The sequence below is a fragment of the Leptodactylus fuscus genome, chromosome 7 (genome assembly GCF_031893055.1).
Source record: "Leptodactylus fuscus isolate aLepFus1 chromosome 7, aLepFus1.hap2, whole genome shotgun sequence".
Lineage (NCBI taxonomy): Eukaryota > Metazoa > Chordata > Amphibia > Anura > Leptodactylidae > Leptodactylus > Leptodactylus fuscus.
Genome location: NC_134271.1, coordinates 154,558,716 through 154,580,441, shown reverse-complemented (window position 1 = coordinate 154,580,441; position 21,726 = coordinate 154,558,716). Strand labels below are relative to the sequence as shown.

Below are 21,726 nucleotides of genomic sequence, written 5' to 3'. Positions count from 1 at the left end.
GTCTCCTCAGAGGATATAAGTGGGCGAGACTGTCTCAGAGTCTGGAGATGAGGACCACGAGTCTGCTGAGGAGGGAGCCAAGAGGGGTGGGTGCACCTTATTGAAGGCTCCTGGTAGTACACGGGGGTGGGAGGCCATGTGGAGGCTCTGGTGTGGGGAGACCACTGTTACCCTTTTTGGGCCTTTTAGTTTGGGTTTCAGTGGGCTTGTGATGGACCTGAGCCCTGTGCACAAGGGTGAAAGACGGATCACCGGCCAAAAGAGAAAAGAAATAAATGGGTAATTGAGTTTTATATATATACAGAGGATTGCAAAAGTCTTCAGCCCCCTATAGTAATACTTTGTAGAGCCGCCTTTGGCTGCAGTTCCATCTATAAGTCTTTTGGACTCGGTCTCAGCTTTGCACATCTAGAGATGAGATTTCTGCTCCTTCTTCTTATTTGCAGCCACATTGGATGGAGACGTCTGATCGGTAATTTTCATGTCTTGCCACAGATGCTCAATGGGATTTGGCTCTGGCCTGTGTCTGGGCCGATCTAACACCGGAATATTCTGTGATGTAAACCAGTCACTGGGGCTCGGGCTGGAGGTTTAGGGTCATTGCTGGAATCTCCTTCCCAGTCTCAGGGCTTTTGCAGGCTCCAGTGTCAGGTTTTCTTCCAGGATTGTCCTGTATTTAGCTCCATCTTCCCATCACCTCTGAGCAGCCTCCCTGTCCCTGCTGCCCCCCCCCCCCCCCCCCCCCCAGAATGATGCTGCCCCCTATGTGTCACAGTGGGGATGCTGGGGTGTTTAGGGGGAGGGGCAGGGTTATTTTTCCGTCTCTCATAGCACATTGCATTTAGGCCATAAAGTTCCCCTTTGGTCTCATCTGACCAGAGCAGCTTCCTCTACATGTTTGCGGTGTCTCCTATATGTCTTGTGGCCATAAACTGCAGACGCCACTTATGTCTTTCTTACAAAAATGGTTTTCTTTTTGCCCCCTCCATATTTGTGGGGTGCACAGTGACCTCTAGTTGTTCTGTGGACAGATTCTCCAGCACCTGAGGATTTCTGCGGCTCCTCCACACTGACCATGGACCTCTGGTGGCTTCTCTGACCAGCGCTCTACTTGCTCGATCTGTTAGTTTAGGTGGACGGCCATGTCTTGGTAGGTTTGCAGTTGTAGAATACTTTCTCCATTTTTGGATGCTGGATTGTACAGGGCTCCTTGGGATACACAAAGCTTGGGATATGTTTTTATAGCTTAACCCTGCTTTACACTTCTCCACAACGTTATCTCTGAGCTGTCTGGTGAGTTCCTTGATGCTGTTTGTTCACTAGTGTACTCTAACAAACCACTGAGGCCTCCACAAAGCAGATTATACATATATATATATATATATATATATATATATATATATATATATATATATATATATAATGTATGTAGACAAACAGGGTTTTATAACCGATGAACAATCGAGAGGTGAAGTTCCTGCTATACGCCGATGACCTCCTACTCCTGGCCCCCACCGAGAAAGACCTCCAAGAAAGCCTGTCAGTGCTGGAAAAATTCAGCACCACATGGGCCCTACCCATCAACCAGAAGAAGACCAAAGTCATGGTATTCCAGAAGAAGGGCCACAATAAAGCCTCCACCACCCCACAATTCACACTGAACGGCTCCACACTGGAGAAAATCAACAGCTACACCTACCTGGGGCTGGAGCTCAGCCAATCAGGAAGCTTCAAAGCAGCAATAGAAACCCTGAAAGCAAAAGCCTGCAGAACTTTCTACGCCATCAGAAGACAACTGTACCACCTCAAACCACCGGTGAGGGTCTGGCTGAAGATATTTGACGCAGTCATCTCCCCGATCCTTCTCTATGGCAGTGAGGTTTGGGGCCCAGCCACCTACCCAGACCAGTCAAAGTGGGATTCCAGCCCAACAGAGAACTTCCACCTGGAGTTCTGCAAATACCTGCTACATGTCCATCGCAACACCACCAACATAGCCTGCAGGGCAGAGCTAGGCAGACTCCCCCTATGGCTCACCATACAGAAGAGGGCGCTAGCTTTCCAGGCACACATCCAGGGGAGCAAGCCTGACTCCTACCACCACCAAGCCTGGCTAAGCCACCTGAGCAAACCAGACATTCACCAACCAAACAGCAGCCAACCACCAAACCAAAAACACCAACAGATGATAACCAAGGCCGAAATAAAGGCGACCACAGAGGCAAACAGAGAGCGGTACATTGAAGAATGGAGAAACGAAATAAATAACTCCAAGAAACTCACCGTGTACCAATCCCTACAAAGGGACTACACCATGGCCACCTACCTGGAGAGAATACGCCACCCCAAGCACAGACAGACCCTGAGCCGGTACAGACTGAGCGCCCACAACCTAGAGATAGAGACAGGGCGATACAGGCAGACGTACAAGCCACGGGAGAAGAGACTGTGCCAGCACTGTGACCAGGGGGCCCTAGAAGACGAGACCCACTTCCTGCTACACTGCACCAAATACTCAGCTGTGAGGGCCGTCTACTACCAAAGACTCTCTGCCCACATCCCAGACTTCATATCTGCAGACGAGAAGAGGAAACTCTACATCCTACTGGGAGAAGAAGAGGCCACTGGAGATCGCTGCCCAATACGTGTCCAGCTGTCACCAAATAAGAGGAAGATGAGACTCCACAGACTGTTATATTTATCCCAATACACCCGCCCCACCCCCACCTCCCCATATAGCGGTCACCAACGAAGAGGAAGATGAGACTCCATGGACTGTTATACCCCAAAACCACCCGCACCACTCACCCACCCGAGTCCAACTCCCCCCCCCCCACACACACACACTTTACTAGCTTTGGCAATGCCAAATATCTATTCGGACGTGCCACTAAAGCTTTTTTGATTTGAACCGATGAATTTCCTCATTCAGTGCACTGTGGTGACATCACAGAACATGGAGGTGACATCACAGGGCAGTGAATACAAACAAGGCGGCAGATGGGCCTGCAAATCCCAGAGTCCACATACCCCAGGTGACGTAGTTACCCCTGTCATAGGGTTAGTTGCAGGTCCAGAGATTTATGGAAGCCGTCTCTTCAGCAGGGTGTTGTTGAGGTGGGAGGGCCGATCACTGGATGACCCCCATGATGGCTCGAGGCTACTGTAAGCTCAGTCCGTGGTGGCAGGAGATGGTTAATCTTCTATTTCTGGCTCCAGGTTTTGTATTGTACGCCGGTTTTGTTATACTTCTTCTTTTCGGTGATGTTTGCCCCCTGTATACACTATAGGTATCTCTGTGCTGTGGTGACCAGGCCGGGCCATCTTCTGTAAATACATTGACCACTTCCTGAGAGCGGAACAAGATGACTTTTTTTTTCGTAATGATTTTTTTGTCCCTGAGAAGAGATGACCTGGACCTCCGTGCACTCAATGGCCGCTATACGGGGCACTCTGTGTCTGGCGCTGTCTGACATGATGAGAGTTGTAGTCTTACACCATAAACTGCTCTTCCTCTTCTGTTTTCTAGCCCCAGACTGGTACTTTGGGAGGCCACATGTGTGCCCTCTAGGGGGCAGTATTAGAGCATATGTAACATATGACTGTCATAGCCAGTGTTGCATTGGCCTGCCATAGTGACCGAGGATCTTCTGGTGGTCCAATAAGACTAGGGCTACACTGCCATTGTCACCAAAGATCGCTCAGTCACCCTCTGACATCTCCCTAATGTTAGTCGGAGGGCGACCCAGTGGTTGTGCGACCATAACTGTCTAGCCCCAGCCCAATGGTCCATCAGAAGACACCCAAATGTGGTTTATTTCCTATGGGTTATTGGAGGAACCTCAGCCCGACATTAGTCAAGGCAGACTCATCCCTTTAAATAATGGCGTCATTTCACCTTCCATGACGCAACTCTTCTCAGGAATCGACTTGATGAAATCCTTCACTTTCTTGAGAATCTTCATCAATAATCTGCTGAGATACAGTAACTTCGAAAGTCCCAGCGAAGGAACAAAAAAAGAGGAAAGAGCAGGCGCTGTGCGTGCCAAAATAATCTGATGGCGCCACCAATAGACAGCTGCACAGAAGATGGCGGTCACATGGACCACGCAGCTGCACCATAGCTATGAGGACTGAGAGCCAGTACAGACTAGGAGGCGATTTTTGGACTGCGACATCAATGTAGTCATCAGGTGACCTGCGGCATCATGCAACTTTAACAGTATGTTAAGCATACACAAATAGTGCCTGGGGCGTAGTGTCATCTGAATGTCGCAGACTGCAGCGTCTTAGCTCTCGTAAGAGCCCCATATATATGGAGGAGGGGATGCCGCAGGTCCCTCCACCCCGTGTAGTGTCCCTTTAAGACTGTGAGGACTTTAGCCTGCGGCCGCAGCTACAAAACCTCAGGCAGGAAGGAGACTCTCCCGGACGTGACTGCGCTTATAGGGATGTGAAAGCAGCGATGTCTGTACAGCCAACCTACACGGGTAAGGAACTACAACTCCCAGCATGTCCGGACAGACCTAGAATCGCAACCGCTGGGACTTGTAGTTCCTCAGCTGCCGCCAATAACCGCACACAATACCCAAGGGGTTTATAAAGGACCATTTAATAGCACAGAACAATAATACAAAATGTCAGCATGGCGAGAAGATGGCGGACGCCACGAGAATCGGCGCAAACATTAACTCCTTACTTACCAATATTATTACACTTACTATACAGACGCTGCGTAAAGAGAATATTTCTAAATGATAAATGGGGTCGTCCAGTATTTATTATAAATAAAGTTTATTGAAACAAGTGCTATGTGAGCGCCGGCTCTGTAACAATGAATGGCGCCATTTTATTATGGATACATATATAGCGTCATACAGGCCCATAGCAACCAATCAGAATCCAGCTTTCAGTTTTCCTCTACAGGAAAGAACATGAAAGCTGAAGTCTGATTGGTTGCTGTGGATATGATTTTTTTTCTCAATAAAACTTTATTTACAAAAACATGGACAATCCCTACTCTCAGCTATAGAGATTTGTAAACCACTAGACATATGGAGTATGACGACGGATACGAGGAGGATGAGACACGAGGGGTTCTCAATATCTGCTATATACAAGCGGCAGACACGGCCAGAGGCCACGGGCACCTCTATTTTTCTTGACGGTTCAGAGTCTCATAAGTCGCCTTCTCGGTTGGTCCAAGACCCTGAAAATCAGGAGAGAAATCCATGTAATACCCGAGATATGGAAGGACTACAACTCCCAGCATTATCACACACATTGTGCTGCTGAGCCGTGTATCTAATCCTATCCTGTGTGATACTGTATACTGAGCTGTGTATCTAATCCTATCCTGTGTGATACTGTATACTGAGCTGTGTATCTAATCCTATCCTGTGTGATACTGTATACTGAGCTGTGTATCTAATCCTATCCTGTGTGATACTGTATACTGAGCTGTGTATCTAATCCTATCCTGTGTGATACTGTATACTGAGCTGTGTATCTAATCCTATCCTGTGTGATACTGTATACAGAGCTGTATCTAATCCTATCCTGTGTGATACTGTATACTGAGCTGTATCTAATCCTATCCTGTGTGATACTGTATACTGAGCTGTGTATCTAATCCTATCCTGTGTGATACTGTATACTGGGCTGTGTATCTAATCCTATCCTGTGTGATACTGTATACTGAGCCGTGTATCTAATCCTATCCTGTGTGATACTGTATACTGAGCCGTGTATCTAATCCTATCCTGTGTGATACTGTATACTGAGCTGTATCTAATCCTATCCTGTGTGATACTGTATACTGAGCTGTGTATCTAATCCTATCCCGTGTGATACTGTATACTGAGCTGTGTATCTAATCCTATCCTGTGTGATACTGTATACTGAGCTGTGTATCTAATCCTATTCTGTGTGATACTGTATACTGAGCTGTATCTAATCCTATCCTGTGTGATACTGTATACTGAGCTGTATCTAATCCTATCCTGTGTGATACTGTATACTGAGCTGTGTATCTAATCCTATCCTGTGTGATACTGTATACTGAGCTGTGTATCTAATCCTATCCCGTGTGATACTGTATACTGAGCTGTGTATCTAATCCTATCCCGTGTGATACTGTATACTGAGCTGTGTATCTAATCCTATCCCGTGTGATACTGTATACTGAGCTGTGTATCTAATCCTATCCTGTGTGATACTGTATACTGAGCTGTGTATCTAATCCTATCCTGTGTGATACTGTATACTGAGCTGTGTATCTAATCCTATCCTGTGTGATACTGTATACTGAGCTGTGTATCTAATCCTATCCTGTGTGATACTGTATACTGAGCTGTGTATCTAATCCTATCCTGTGTGATACTGTATACTGAGCTGTGTATCTAATCCTATCCTGTGTGATACTGTATACTGAGCGGTGTATCTAATCCTATCCTGTGTGATACTGTATACTGAGCGGTGTATCTAATCCTCTCCTGTGATACTTACCGTGTACACTCCCTCCGCTCCCTGTAAGAGAACATATAATACAGTCAGTGACATATAACATTACACGGCTGACGCTGTCTGTACCTGTCGCCCCTCCGTTCACCCACCGGGCGGCGCTCTACCTCCTCCTCACCTGGTCAGATTTCTGCTCCCTTTAGCGTTTGGTCTCATTCACTGAGAGATCCTGAAGATGAGGAGGAGCCGAGAGCATCTACACCAGCGAGGCTCAGCAACACCTCCATCTGATCCCAGGACAGCTGGGTGAGATTCACCATTCATGGGCGGTATGTGGCCGCCATATTGGTCATCACTCAGCTTTCCCAGACATAGTACTGCACGCTGTCTCTCTGGTCAGTAGACTTTGCACATCACATTTCAGGAAGCGGCGTGTGAAGCTTGTGGTGTCGGGGGAGGCAGTCAGCAGGCGGCGGAGCCCAGGAAGCGGTCAGCAGGGTACGGACACGACTAGTAGCGCTTTCACTATGAGTCTGCTGTGACATGAGACGTCTATGTGGGGGAAGGGCATGGGCTGGAGGCTGCACGACAACTGGCTGTGACTGAGGGGGTAGATTGTCAGCTCTTAGGGTTCATCTGCCCCTCTGCATTTACCCCTTCACCTCTATATGGCCGAGACGAGATAGTCAGCTCAGACTGAAGACTACCAAATCTCACGACCACCCCAAAAAGCCCCACTTCTCCTGACATCCTGCAGCCATCTTAGAAACCGGGGCCAGATGTACGTAAATCCCATCACGGCCTACAGATGGATCAGACACAGACCACCCCCGAGGGGCGACGTAGTGGTCGCACGCTGTCAAAGGTCACAATGGCAGCACAAAAATAGCGCAAGGCGTCCTTACCTTCATGGCCATCTCGCCCTCGCCCTTTCCGATCTCGCTGTAGATCTGCTTCTCGGGGCAGTTCAGATGCTGCGGACAGAAGAGACATTAGTGCCAGGACTAGGACACGTATACAATATCCATATCGGGGGTCGTATCAGTCACCTCGTACAATCCCGCCCCTGGATTCGCCTTCTTGGCCTTGGCCGTCTTCACCTGCAGGAGATATAATAAAGATGGGGCTGATCGATACGGCTCCTGACAGCACCTACCACCCCACGACTACAGTCTCTAATGACGTCTACACGGTACTGCACTCACCTTGAGGTGGCAGTAGAGAGCGGTGAGGACAATTCCATAGAGGAAGAGGATTCCATCAAGGATATAGCAGATCTCAGGCTCCTGCATTCCAGCGGCTGCAAAACCAAGGCAGAAGATAAAGTAACGGTGCGGGCTCCTCAGGAGAAAGAAGGGGAAATCTCAGGGCTTTACCCACAGCAGCCTGACATGGAGGTGGAATCAGGTCATACTGTCTAGTGCAGGGGTCCTCAAACTGCGGCCCGCCAAGTAATTCTGTCTGGCCCAGCCGACAACGTCGGCAGGCGTGCATTTATAATGAAGCTCCTGGGGAGCTCGGGCCAGGCCATGGAGCGCACTTCACTTTACCTATTGGAGGGCACTGCTCCCGATATCTGTGCGACCTGCTCTGCCACTGTTTGAAAAGTTTGAGGACCCCTGGTCTAGTGTATCTGAAGGACTCATGGTCTACCATCAACCTAGAACATCTAAGGGCCATCTCTAGGTGGCCGGGAAGAGCTGTCCATGTGTTGGTCAAACTGACCTGCTGGGTTTAGATAAGCCACATATGGGCCGGTAAATGTAAGGCCGATGTTCTGACCCTAAAGCAGCTGAAGTGACCTACAACTTCTAAGGGCCGTTTCAGATGACCATGTCCAGGCCGGGCAGAACTCTCCACGCATTGGCCATCGTGACCTGTGGAGTTTAGTTATAACCCACCCAACGTTCGGGCCGATATCAGACCTGCGTTGTGACCATTGTACCTGGGCCAAAAGCAGATGAAGTGGGTATATGGCCAGTCGGATAGATTGGGACTGTCCACATAATCGTTCCACTGGTGGGGATCACAACTGTCTGATCCTCTTGTTCAGCAGAGGAGCCTGGCCGAGCATGCATGTGTACAGAGGAGTCAGGCGACATAACCCTCGGCCAGTTATGGTAGGCTTACACATCTCCTAAACTATAGGGGTCAGAGATCTGTTACCACTTGGGGTCCAAACTATAGGGGTAAAATCTGATACCATGTGGGGTCTAAACCATGGAGGTCAGATCTGTCACCACGTGAGGGTCCACATTATAAAGGGTCAGAGATCTGTCACTATGTGGGGTCCGATCTTTAGGAGTGAATGAGAAGTCCCCAGACGGGTCCAGCTTCACCAAACACCTCCGAACATTTGAGGTGTCGGGGACACAAGGCGACTTCAGAAGTCCCATCGATCTCACGAGGAGGTTCTTCACTGGACACCCAAATCGTACTGATCCGATCCTTCTCTAAGACCCCCCCCAAAAAAAAAACATTCATAAGGAGCCCCCAAGTGATCTCACTAAACAAACAGGACCAGTCGGAGACGGCGAAGACCAGAAACTAACCCTGACGGAGAATCCAAAGATGTTACACCTGTAGACGAGGTGCTGGAGAGTCAGACAAGAGGTCACCGGACCCCCCGGAGGGTAGAAGATATTTAACTCCGTGTTCTCCTTCACAAGTCCAAAGAAAATGCAATAAAAACCAAAAATGTAAATATATATATATATATATGAGAAAATATGAAAAATCTTGATGTAAAAAAATATTTTAAAAAAAAGACAAAAAAAAAAACAAACAAAAATTCTCTGCTCCAGACCAGGATTTAAAAAAAAGTTTAAAATTCCTTAAATAATTCCCATTATTGCCCCCCTCTCCCGGTGATGAGCCCGGTTACCTTCACGTCTCTACGGTCCGGCTGTCGTCTCTCGGCGTCGGCGCTGCAGTCCGGCCAAACCCTGCAGAGCGGAACTTTTTGGTAATAACGCCTGTGTCCAGAGCGGCAGGAAGTGACTCTCCGCCCTGCACCCGCTGCTGATAAACACAAGGGGGGGGGGGGGGGGGGGGGGGCGGGTTTTTTTCTTTCCTTTTAGGTTTTGCAATAAGAGTATTTTGAGGAATTGGAAGTTCCTTATTTTGTGAGAAATGCAGATGTGATGTGAGGGCCGGAGCTGGCGGGGGGGCTTTACTGCTACAAGCCCTATGTTATGAATATTCCGGACCTGGGAAAGCTGGGTGATCTCTATTTCTGCTTCTACTCAGCTTTCCCAGACTCCTGAGCTGGGTGACACCCCCTACAGCGGCCATATTGAGCCAGATATCAGAGTCGGCCTGGGTTAACCCTTCCTGGCAGTGACAGTAGTGACCACACAGACTTTGTCCAATAAGAAACCAGAGATTATTTTATTATCAGCGCACAAGCACAATGTTTAAATAACGTGAGGCGTCCGAATAACGTGCGCCGCGTCAGAGGGGGCGTCACGTGCACAAGCCATTATCGATCCACTTCTCCGAAGACGATATCCTGAGTTCCTGCGGGAGGAGAAGTCGCGTCAGTATCTAGCGAGACGCACAACCGGCCACGTAACTCCGCCCCCAATACTCACCGATGATGGCGACGACGTCCGCGAGCATGTGACCCTGGGCCATCATGTCCAAGCCGGCCTAGAAGAGAGAAGGAAAGTAAAAATGGCGGCCGCTACCCAGCCTGTGGAGGATCAGCGGGGGAGGGGGTCATTACCAGGTGGGCGAATCCGGGGGCCTTTATCTTACAGCGGTACGGGCGGCTCGATCCGTCAGACACGAGGTAGACGCCAAATTCACCCTGAGGGGAAAGAACAAGTTATAGGAATCCAAGTAAAGCAGTATGGCCGAGCTCGCTGTGCCCGCTCCATACCTTGGGGGCCTCGATGGCGGTGTAGGTGGCCCCGGGGGGCACTTGGTAGCCCTCTGTGTACAACTTGAAGTGATGGATCAGGGATTCCATGGAGCGCTGGAAAACAAGTATTAAGGATTAAGCGCCGGGGGGAGGGGCGTCAGCAATAAGCCCCGCCCCCTCCTGGCCGATTTACTGACACAGAACCCAAAAAAACCCCCCCCAATTTCCCCGACATCCTATTTCTGTATAAATATAGTATCAGGGGAAGTGAGCGCCGGTGACATCACACTGGACGCCAGCAGCCATTAACCCCATCATCCCCGCGTACCTTCATCTCGGACCTCTTGGGAGGAGAGATCTTGGCGTCGTCCACCTTGATCTCGCCTTCCGGCATCTTATTCAGACACTGGTGGATGATCCTCAGGGACTGGCGCATCTCCTCTACACGACACAGGTACCTGCGGGGGGCGGCATGATGGCGGGTGGTCAGATATAGCATGGGGGAGGGGTGAGATGTACATAGCTCCGCCCACTCACCTGTCATAGCAGTCTCCATTAGAACCGATAGGAACATCGAACTCCACCTGGTCGTAGACGTCGTACGGCTGAGCCTTCCGCAGGTCCCACTGGATCCCTGAGCCTCGCAGCATCACCCCGCTGTGTGGAGACAAGAACGACGAAAATTGTACCTGATAATCCCGAATAGTAGGACGGTACATGGTGGAGGGACCGCTGGGAAGTTTAGCCCAATCCAGACAATCGAAGGATAACAATGGGAACATTCGGGATGGGGGGAGGGTTATGGGATTTCCCATAGCAGTTGGTGAAGGGTTTATAGGTATCCCACTATGGAAGCTGGTCATGGTGGAGATGAGACTATAGGTTCCCCCCGGCAGCTGGTGGTGGTACAGTCCTATGGGTTCCCTGGGGTCAGTGGTGGTGCGGTTATGCGCCCTCCTATGGCAGCTGCTGGACATGATGATATAGGGTTCCCCTGTGGCGGCTAAAAGGGGGGCTATGATCTCCATGGCAGTGTGTATAGGGGCGCTATGGGTTCCCCCGTGGCAGTAGCTAATGGGGCTACGGTCTCCGTGGCAGCTACCATCTTTGTGCACCCATTAGGCCCTGCCGCAGGCACCCACATATTACCTGAATCCATAGTTGAGGGCGTCCTCGGCAGACACCACCCCGATGTCCACAGTCCTGTTCTTCCAGATCCGGTTATTTGTCAGCATCTGGGGGCCACAAGAGACCGTTATGTAACCAACACTCTAGAAGCTGCAGGGCCCCCTAGTGGTGAGCGGGTGAATACAGTGACTAGCAGATCTAGCCGTCCTCCCCCAAAGTGTTAAAGTCAGAGGAAGCGCCTGCCCTGAGCGATGGCAGAGGAAGTGACTGGGGTCGGACCTGTTAGATCTCGTATAACATGCAGTGGCCCCCGGGGCCGGGAGAGGAACAGAGGTGACAAAATGTACAAGGAGGCCTCAGAGGGCTCAGCATAGGTGTGAAAGTCCTGCCGCTGTGCGAGTCATCTCTGCCTACTGTCAGTGACCGAATCCTCTGACACACTGTGACGGACACTGCAGCACCGACAGCAAGCAGAGATACTGAGAAACAGGCACTGGACGGCTATGAGGCCCAATCTCAGCTTGTGATCAATGGGGGAGGTGTGCCCTCTACTGGGGAAATACAGTACTACAAGGATGGGCCAGAGATGGCGCCCCCTGCAGTCCACATCCCGTATAACCTGCCCCTCTCACCTCCTCCAGCTCATCCAGTCGCAGAGAGAAGTTCTTTATGAACTCGTAGATGTCATCCATCAGGCCAAGCGGCATGTCCTAGGAGAGATGGGGTGAAGAATCAGTAGGGCGCCCCCTCATGTACACAGCTGGTCAGCGTGGGGCTCAGGATGGTAGCATACCTGGTGTACACCTCCGGGGCGGACGTACGCTGCGTGCATGCGAGCCCCCGACACCCGCTCATAGAACTCAAACATCTGTAAGGACAGGCAGCAATCAATGGGTTAAATCACTGGCGAGGAGCCCCCGAATCTGGATTATTAACCCCTTCCATGACCAAGGCATTGAGGTCCTCACCTTCTCGCGCTCCTCGAATAGCCAGAAGAAGGGTGTCATGGCTCCGATGTCCAGCGCGTGGCAGGCGACCGCCATGATGTGGTTCATCAGTCGGGTAATTTCTGCAAACAGCACTGAGAACAGAGACGGGACGGAGGATTAAAGGGACGGGCACACAGTAATGGAGACCCCCGGTCACAGCAGGACCCCTGGGAGGCTCAACTTACCTCGAATCCACTGAGCTCGGAGCGGGGGGCTGATGTTCAGCAGCTTCTCTACGGCCAGCGAGTAGCACTGCTCATTGCACATCATGGACACGTAGTCCAGCCGGTCAAAGTAGGGCAAGGCCTGCAAGGAGAGGACACCGATCACATGAGGAGTATAACCCCCAGCATCAGGCGGACACCAGGAGTATAACCCCTAGCATCAGGAGACCCCCGGAGTATAACCCCCAGCATCAGGCGGACCCCAGGAGTATAACCCCCAGCATCAGGCGGACCCCAGGAGTATAACCCCCAGCATCAGGAGACCCCCGGAGTATAACCCCCAGCATCAGGCGGACACCAGGAGTATAACCCCCAGCATCAGGCGGACACCAGGAGTATAACCCCCAGCATCAGGAGACCCCCGGAGTATAACCCCCAGCATCAGGAGACCCCAGGAGTATAACCCCCAGCATCAGGAGACCCCAGGAGTATAACCCCCAGCATCAGGAGACCCCAGGAGTATAACCCCCAGCATCAGGAGACCCCAGGAGTATAACCCCCAGCATCAGGCGGACACCAGGAGTATAACCCCCAGCATCAGGCGGACACCAGGAGTATAACCCCCAGCATCAGGAGACCCCAGGAGTATAACCCCCAGCATCAGGAGACCCCAGGAGTATAACCCCCAGCATCAGGCGGACACCAGGAGTATAATCCCCAGCATCAGGCGGACACCAGGAGTATAACCCCTAGCATCAGGAGTATAACCCCCCCCAGCATCAGGAGACCCCAGGAGTATAACCCCCAGCATCAGGAGACCCCAGGAGTATAACCCCCAGCATCAGGAGACCCCAGGAGTATAACCCCCAGCATCAGGCGACCCCAGGAGTATAACCCCCAGCATCAGGCGGACACCAGGAGTATAACCCCCAGCATCAGGAGACCCCAGGAGTATAACCCCCAGCATCAGGAGACCCCAGGAGTATAACCCCCAGCATCAGGAGACCCCAGGAGTATAACCCCCAGCATCAGGCGACCCCAGGAGTATAACCCCCAGCATCAGGAGTATAACCCCCAGCATCAGGAGACCCCAGGAGTATAAACCCCAGCATCAGGCGGACACCAGGAGTATAACCCCCAGCATCAGGCGGACACCAGGAGTATAACCCCTAGCATCAGGAGTATAACCCCCCCCAGCATCAGGAGACCCCAGGAGTATAACCCCCAGCATCAGGAGACCCCAGGAGTATAACCCCCAGCATCAGGAGACCCCAGGAGTATAACCCCCAGCATCAGGAGACCCCAGGAGTATAACCCCCAGCATCAGGAGTATAACCCCCAGCATCAGGAGTATAACCCCCAGCATCAGGAGTATAACCCCCAGCATCAGGAGTATAACCCCCAGCATCAGGAGTATAACCCCCAGCATCAGGCGGACCCCAGGAGTATAACCCCCAGCATCAGGCGGACCCCAGGAGTATAACCCCCAGCATCAGGCGGACCCCAGGAGTATAACCCCCAGCATCAGGAGACCCCAGGAGTATAACCCCCAGCATCAGGAGACCCCAGGAGTATAACCCCCAGCATCAGGCGGACCCCAGGAGTATAACCCCCAGCATCAGGCGGACCCCAGGAGTATAACCCCCAGCATCAGGCGGACCCCAGGAGTATAACCCCCAGCATCAGGAGACCCCAGGAGTATAAACCCCAGCATCAGGAGACCCCAGGAGTATAACCCCCAGCATCAGGAGACCCCAGGAGTATAACCCCCAGCATCAGGAGTATAACCCCCAGCATCAGGCGACACCAGGAGTATAACCCCCAGCATCAGGAGACCCCCGGAGTATAACCCCCAGCATCAGGAGACCCCAGGAGTATAACCCCCAGCATCAGGAGACCCCAGGAGTATAACCCCCAGCATCAGGAGACCCCAGGAGTATAACCCCCAGCATCAGGAGACCCCAGGAGTATAACCCCCAGCATCAGGCGGACCCCAGGAGTATAACCCCCAGCATCAGGCGGACCCCAGGAGTATAACCCCCAGCATCAGGAGACCCCAGGAGTATAACCCCCAGCATCAGGCGGACCCCAGGAGTATAACCCCCAGCATCAGGCGGACCCCAGGAGTATAACCCCCAGCATCAGGCGGACCCCAGGAGTATAACCCCCAGCATCAGGCGGACCCCAGGAGTATAACCCCCAGCATCAGGAGACCCCAGGAGTATAACCCCCAGCATCAGGCGGACCCCAGGAGTATAACCCCCAGCATCAGGCGGACCCCAGGAGTATAACCCCCAGCATCAGGCGGACCCCAGGAGTATAACCCCCAGCATCAGGAGACCCCAGGAGTATAAACCCCAGCATCAGGAGACCCCAGGAGTATAACCCCCAGCATCAGGAGTATAACCCCCAGCATCAGGCGACACCAGGAGTATAACCCCCAGCATCAGGAGACCCCCGGAGTATAACCCCCAGCATCAGGAGACCCCAGGAGTATAACCCCCAGCATCAGGAGACCCCAGGAGTATAACCCCCAGCATCAGGAGACCCCAGGAGTATAACCCCCAGCATCAGGAGACCCCAGGAGTATAACCCCCAGCATCAGGAGACCCCAGGAGTATAACCCCCAGCATCAGGCGACCCCAGGAGTATAACCCCCAGCATCAGGAGTATAACCCCCAGCATCAGGAGTATAACCCCCAGCATCAGGAGTATAACCCCCAGCATCAGGAGTATAACCCCCAGCATCAGGAGTATAACCCCCAGCATCAGGAGTATAACCCCCAGCATCAGGAGACCCCCGGAGTATAACCCCCAGCATCAGGAGACCCCAGGAGTATAACCCCCAGCATCAGGAGACCCCAGGAGTATAACCCCCAGCATCAGGAGACCCCAGGAGTATAACCCCCAGCATCAGGAGACCCCAGGAGTATAACCCCCAGCATCAGGAGACCCCAGGAGTATAACCCCCAGCATCAGGCGACCCCAGGAGTATAACCCCCAGCATCAGGAGTATAACCCCCAGCATCAGGAGTATAACCCCCAGCATCAGGAGTATAACCCCCAGCATCAGGAGTATAACCCCCAGCATCAGGAGTATAACCCCCAGCATCAGGAGTATAACCCCCAGCATCAGGAGACCCCAGGAGTATAACCCCCAGCATCAGGAGACCCCAGGAGTATAACCCCCAGCATCAGGAGACCCCAGGAGTATAACCCCCAGCATCAGGAGACCCCAGGAGTATAACCCCCAGCATCAGGAGACCCCAGGAGTATAACCCCCAGCATCAGGAGACCCCAGGAGTATAACCCCCAGCATCAGGAGACCCCAGGAGTATAACCCCCAGCATCAGGAGACCCCAGGAGTATAACCCCCAGCATCAGGAGACCCCAGGAGTATAACCCCCAGCATCAGGAGACCCCAGGAGTATAACCCCCAGCATCAGGAGACCCCAGGAGTATAACCCCCAGCATCAGGAGACCCCAGGAGTATAACCCCCAGCATCAGGAGACCCCAGGAGTATAACCCCCAGCATCAGGAGACCCCAGGAGTATAACCCCCAGCATCAGGAGACCCCAGGAGTATAACCCCCAGCATCAGGAGACCCCAGGAGTATAACCCCCAGCATCAGGAGACCCCAGGAGTATAACCCCCAGCATCAGGAGACCCCAGGAGTATAACCCCCAGCATCAGGAGACCCCCGGAGTATAACCCCCAGCATCAGGAGACACCAGGAGTATAACCCCCAGCATCAGGAGACCCCAGGAGTATAACCCCCAGCATCAGGAGACCCCCGGAGTATAACCCCCAGCATCAGGAGACCCCAGGAGTATAACCCCCAACATCAGGCGGACCCCAGGAGTATAACCCCCAACATCAGGCGGACCCCAGGAGTATAACCCCCAGCATCAGGCGGACCCCAGGAGTATAACCCCCAGCATCAGGAGACCCCCGGAGTATAACCCCCAGCATCAGGCGGACCCCCGGAGTATAACCCCCAGCATCAGGAGACACCAGGAGTATAACCCCCAGCATCAGGCGGACCCCAGGAGTATAACCCCCAGCATCAGGAGACCCCAGGAGTATAACCCCCAGCATCAGGCGGACCCCAGGAGTATAACCCCCAGCATCAGGAGACCCCCGGAGTATAACCCCCAGCATCAGGAGACCCCCGGAGTATAACCCCCAGCATCAGGAGACCCCCGGAGTATAACCCCCAGCATCAGGCGGACCCCAGGAGTATAACCCCCAGCATCAGGAGACACCAGGAGTATAACCCCCAGCATCAGGAGTATAACCCCCAGCATCAGGAGACCCCAGGAGTATAACCCCCAGCATCAGGCGGACCCCAGGAGTATAACCCCCAGCATCAGGAGACCCCAGGAGTATAACCCCCAGCATCAGGAGACCCCAGGAGTATAACCCCCAGCATCAGGAGACACCAGGAGTATAACCCCCAGCATCAGGAGTATAACCCCCAGCATCAGGAGACCCCAGGAGTATAACCCCCAGCATCAGGCGGACCCCAGGAGTATAACCCCCAGCATCAGGAGACCCCAGGAGTATAACCCCCAGCATCAGGAGACCCCAGGAGTATAACCCCCAGCATCAGGAGACCCCAGGAGTATAACCCCCAGCATCAGGAGACCCCAGGAGTATAACCCCCAGCATCAGGCGGACACCAGGAGTATAACCCCCAGCATCAGGAGTATAACCCCCAGCATCAGGCGGACACCAGGAGTATAACCCCCAGCATCAGGCGGACCCCAGGAGTATAACCCCCAGCATCAGGCGGACCCCCGGAGTATAACCCCCAGCGTCAGGCGGACCCCAGGAGTATAACCCCCAGCATCAGGCGGACCCCCGGAGTATAACCCCCAGCATCAGGCGGCCCCAGGAGTATAACCCCCAGCATCAGGCGGACACCAGGAGTATAACCCCCAGCATCAGGAGACCCCCAGAGTATAACCCCCAGCATCAGGAGTATAACCCCCAGCATCAGGAGACCCCAGGAGTATAACCCCCAGCATCAGGAGACCCCAGGAGTATAACCCCCAGCATCAGGAGACCCCAGGAGTATAACCCCCAGCATCAGGCGGACACCAGGAGTATAACCCCCAGAATCAGGAGACCCCAGGAGTATAACCCCCAGCATCAGGAGACACCAGGAGTATAACCCCCAGCATCAGGAGTATAACCCCCAGCATCAGGAGACCCCAGGAGTATAACCCCCAGCATCAGGCGGACCCCAGGAGTATAACCCCCAGCATCAGGAGACCCCAGGAGTATAACCCCCAGCATCAGGAGACCCCAGGAGTATAACCCCCAGCATCAGGAGACCCCAGGAGTATAACCCCCAGCATCAGGCGGACACCAGGAGTATAACCCCCAGCATCAGGAGTATAACCCCCAGCATCAGGCGGACACCAGGAGTATAACCCCCAGCATCAGGCGGACCCCAGGAGTATAACCCCCAGCATCAGGCGGACCCCCGGAGTATAACCCCCAGCGTCAGGCGGACCCCAGGAGTATAACCCCCAGCATCAGGCGGACCCCCGGAGTATAACCCCCAGCATCAGGCGGCCCCAGGAGTATAACCCCCAGCATCAGGCGGACACCAGGAGTATAACCCCCAGCATCAGGAGACCCCCAGAGTATAACCCCCAGCATCAGGAGACCCCAGGAGTATAACCCCCATCACTCTTACCTGTAGGTAGGTCTTGTACTCTATGAGCTTCTCGGTGCCGCGGTGCAGGAGCCCCACGTGGGGGTCGCACTTCTTCACCGATTCGCCGCTGAGTTCCATGACAAGGCGGAGCACGCCATGAGCGGCAGGATGCTGGGGGCCGAAGTTGATGGTGAGGTTGGAGACACTTTTGTGTGCAGGGGGGTCCTTGTCTGCAGAGGAAGAGGAGGCAATAAGACAAGATCTGTAAGAAGGGAAGGGGTCAAGGCAAGTCTAATAATAGCATGACTGGAACCTCACGGGGTGCGCCCAACAAATACTCTGCACCCTTACGTACTGATCCCCGCTCCTGACTGCCTCAGCTTCCCCTTCTGCCCTGCGGGGGCGCCCCATACATCGCACATCATGTGACTGAGGGTACACCGGCCCCCTGGACAGCAGAAGGGAAACGGAGACGGCAATGAGCAGGAATTGGGGAGGGGGGGGGTAATCGGTAAGTAAATGGGCTCAGTCACCTGCTGGGGTCACTCCTGGCTGTTATCTGTACAGAGGATGAACAGTGCCCTCTACTGGTAGGAAGAAGGACTGCAGCCTGGACAGATAACAAGCCGCTCCCACAGCTCAGGCCCGGCTTACACCTGCCCAGAGACCCCGAAACAGAAGCCCGAACCCCACAGACTATAATGGGGTCCACCAGTTATGTCTGTTCAGTCTGTTCAGCGGGCACATTGTACCAGACCCTCAGCTGTATGCGGCTCCATTACTCACCGTGCCAGGGGGCGGGGAGCCATTTTGCGGTGGTGGCGTTGGGGTACATGACGGCCCCCGCGTACTGCTCCATGAACTCCACGTCCGGCTGCCATTGCTTCTCTCTGAAAGACAGAAATAACCTGTGACTGCAGAACCGATACAGCCGACGTGTCACCCAGCTTTCCAGGACCCAGAACGGCAGATATGCTGCTCCCATGTCACCGGCTAACTAGACACGGCTACCATTCAGGACTCTGGAACAGATGGGTACATGTAAGAACAGCCATATGATCACCCAGCTCGCTAAGATTCCAGAACAGCCAACAAATACAGTAATACAGTCCCATATTAGTGGACAACTAGGTGGAGTTACCATTCGGGATGCCGGAAAAGCTGGGTGACTGCTGCCATATTGTCGTCACTCTAGAATCCTAAATCTGATCATATAATGAAGAACCGGACAGATCTGCCTTTCTGGGCTGTAGAAAAGCTGGGTAATATATAGTTACATGACATCGCAGGAATCTCAGCAGCACCAGTAAGTAGATTTACCTGCCAGGGCTTTAGGAAAGTTGGGTTAGAAGTGTAACAGGGGCCGGTCACCCAGCTTTCCTACAGCTCTGCCTCAGGACTGGTCACCCAGCTTTCCTACAGCTCTGCCTCAGGGCCGGTCACCCAGCTTTCCTATAGCTCTGCCTCAGGGCCGGTCACCCAGCTTTCATACAGCTCTGCCTCAGGGCCGGTCACCCAGCTTTCCTACAGCTCTGCCTCAGGGCCGGTCACCCAGGTTTCCTACAGCTCTGCCTCAGGGCCGGTCACCCAGCTTTCCTACAGCTCTGTCTCAGGGCCGGTCACCCAGCTTTCCTACAGCTCTGCCTCAGGGCCGGTCACCCAGCTTTCCTAGAGCTCTGCCTCAGGGGCGGTCACCCAGCTTTCCTAGAGCTCTGCCTCAGGGCCGGTCACCCAGCTTTCCTACAGCTCTGCCTCAGGACCGGTCACCCAGCTTTCCTAGCTCTGCCTCAGGGCCGGTCACCCAGCTTTCCTACAGCTCTGCCTCAGGACCGGTCACCCAGCTTTCCTAGCTCTGTCTCAGGACCGGTCACCCAGCTTTCCTAGCTCTGTCTCAGGGCCGGTCACCCAGCTTTCCTAGCTCTGTCTCAGGGCCGGTCACCCAGCTTTCCTAGCTCTGTCTCAGGACCGGTCACCCAGCTTTCCTACAGCTCTGTCTCAGGGTCGGTCACCCAGCTTTCCTAGCTCTGCCTCAGGGCCGGTCACCCAGCTTTCCTACAGCTCTGTCTCAGGGCCGGTCACCCAGCTTTCCTACAGCTCTGCCTCAGGGCCGGTCACCCAGCTTTCCTACAGCTCTGCCTCAGGGCCGGTCACCCAGCTTTCCTACAGCTCTGCCTCAGGGCCGGTCACCCAGCTTTCCTACAGCTCTGTCTCAGGGCCGGTCACCCAGCTTTCCTACAGCTCTGCCTCAGGACCGGTCACCCAGCTTTCCTACAGCTCTGCCTCAGGGCCGGTCACCCAGCTTTCCTACAGCTCTGCCTCAGGGCCGGTCACCCAGCTTTCCTACAGCTCTGCCTCAGGACCGGTCACCCAGCTTTCCTAGAGCTCTGCCTCAGGGCCGGTCACCCAGCTTTCCTACAGCTCTGTCTCAGGGCCGGTCACCCAGCTTTCCTAGAGCTCTGCCTCAGGGCCGGTCACCCAGCTTTCCTACAGCTCTGCCTCAGGGGCCGGTCACCCAGCTTTCCTAGAGCTCTGCCTCAGGGCCGGTCACCCAGCTTTCCTACAGCTCTGTCTCAGGGCCGGTCACCCAGCTTTCCTACAGCTCTGCCTCAGGGCCGGTCACCCAGCTTTCCTACAGCTCTGCCTCAGGGCCGGTCACCCAGCTTTCATACAGCTCTGCCTCAGGGCCGGTCACCCAGCTTTCCTACAGCTCTGTCTCAGGGCCGGTCACCCAGCTTTCCTACAGCTCTGCCTCAGGGCCGGTCACCCAGCTTTCCTACAGCTCTGTCTCAGGGCCGGTCACCCAGCTTTCCTACAGCTCTGCCTCAGGGGCCGGTCACCCAGCTTTCCTACAGCTCTGCCTCAGGGCCGGTCACCCAGCTTTCCTAGCTCTGCCTCAGGGGCCGGTCACCCAGCTTTCCTAGAGCTCTGCCTCAGGGCCGGTCACCCAGCTTTCCCAGGTGAGGATATCCCCGTGTCCTCCTGTCAGTGTCACCCCCCAGTGACCTCCACCCCCGGGTCCCGCCGTCACCTCCCGGCTCCTGCCCCAGCCCTCACCCCGCCGCCCGCATTACCTGACCGGCTGAGCCACCCCCAGCCAGCGCCCGGCCAAAGCCCCTGAAGGTGCCCGCAGCCTCCCGAGAGCTCTGAGCGCCGCCATCTTCCCGACAGCCCGAGCCAACTGCCAGCCGGGAACTTCCGGTGTAGAGCTGAGGCTTCACCGCTGTAAGGAATGAGGCACACCAGCGCCATATTGGGAGAGGAAGGCGGCGCGGTGACGTACTTCCGGTGCTGCAGAGTCCCTGGAAGACATCTTGGATAGTGGCAGGGATGCCATCACTCCTTGTATCACAATCCCTGCAGGGGTCAATGGGGATTTATACATTATATCTAGAAGGGATCTGCGCAGAATGTGATAATAGACTTGTAGCCGCTCACAAGACATGGCGTGT

The 21,726-nt window shown here is 53.9% G+C and overlaps 2 protein-coding genes across 2 annotated transcripts; both read right to left on the bottom strand.

Annotated features, from left to right (window-relative positions):
• Positions 1-4,596: 4,596 nt before the first annotated feature.
• On the bottom strand, positions 4,597-9,442 carry FCER1G (Fc epsilon receptor Ig). The gene is made up of 6 exons (XM_075283322.1): positions 9,347-9,442; positions 7,668-7,762; positions 7,512-7,562; positions 7,368-7,436; positions 6,508-6,528; positions 4,597-5,209 (listed from the first exon to the last, which is right to left on the bottom strand). The coding sequence occupies exons 2-6, from the start codon at positions 7,752-7,754 to the stop codon at positions 5,153-5,155; spliced, it is 285 nt and encodes a 94-aa protein (XP_075139423.1). The 5' UTR covers positions 7,755-7,762; positions 9,347-9,442; the 3' UTR covers positions 4,597-5,152.
• A 382-nt stretch (positions 9,443-9,824) lies between these two features.
• Positions 9,825-21,493, bottom strand: NDUFS2 (NADH:ubiquinone oxidoreductase core subunit S2). The gene is made up of 14 exons (XM_075283316.1): positions 21,349-21,493; positions 19,064-19,167; positions 18,317-18,507; positions 12,630-12,750; positions 12,424-12,536; positions 12,249-12,323; positions 12,088-12,165; positions 11,477-11,562; positions 10,865-10,984; positions 10,656-10,785; positions 10,346-10,441; positions 10,190-10,273; positions 10,056-10,113; positions 9,825-9,981 (listed from the first exon to the last, which is right to left on the bottom strand). The coding sequence occupies exons 1-14, from the start codon at positions 21,432-21,434 to the stop codon at positions 9,944-9,946; spliced, it is 1,380 nt and encodes a 459-aa protein (XP_075139417.1). The 5' UTR covers positions 21,435-21,493; the 3' UTR covers positions 9,825-9,943.
• Positions 21,494-21,726: the final 233 nt, after the last annotated feature.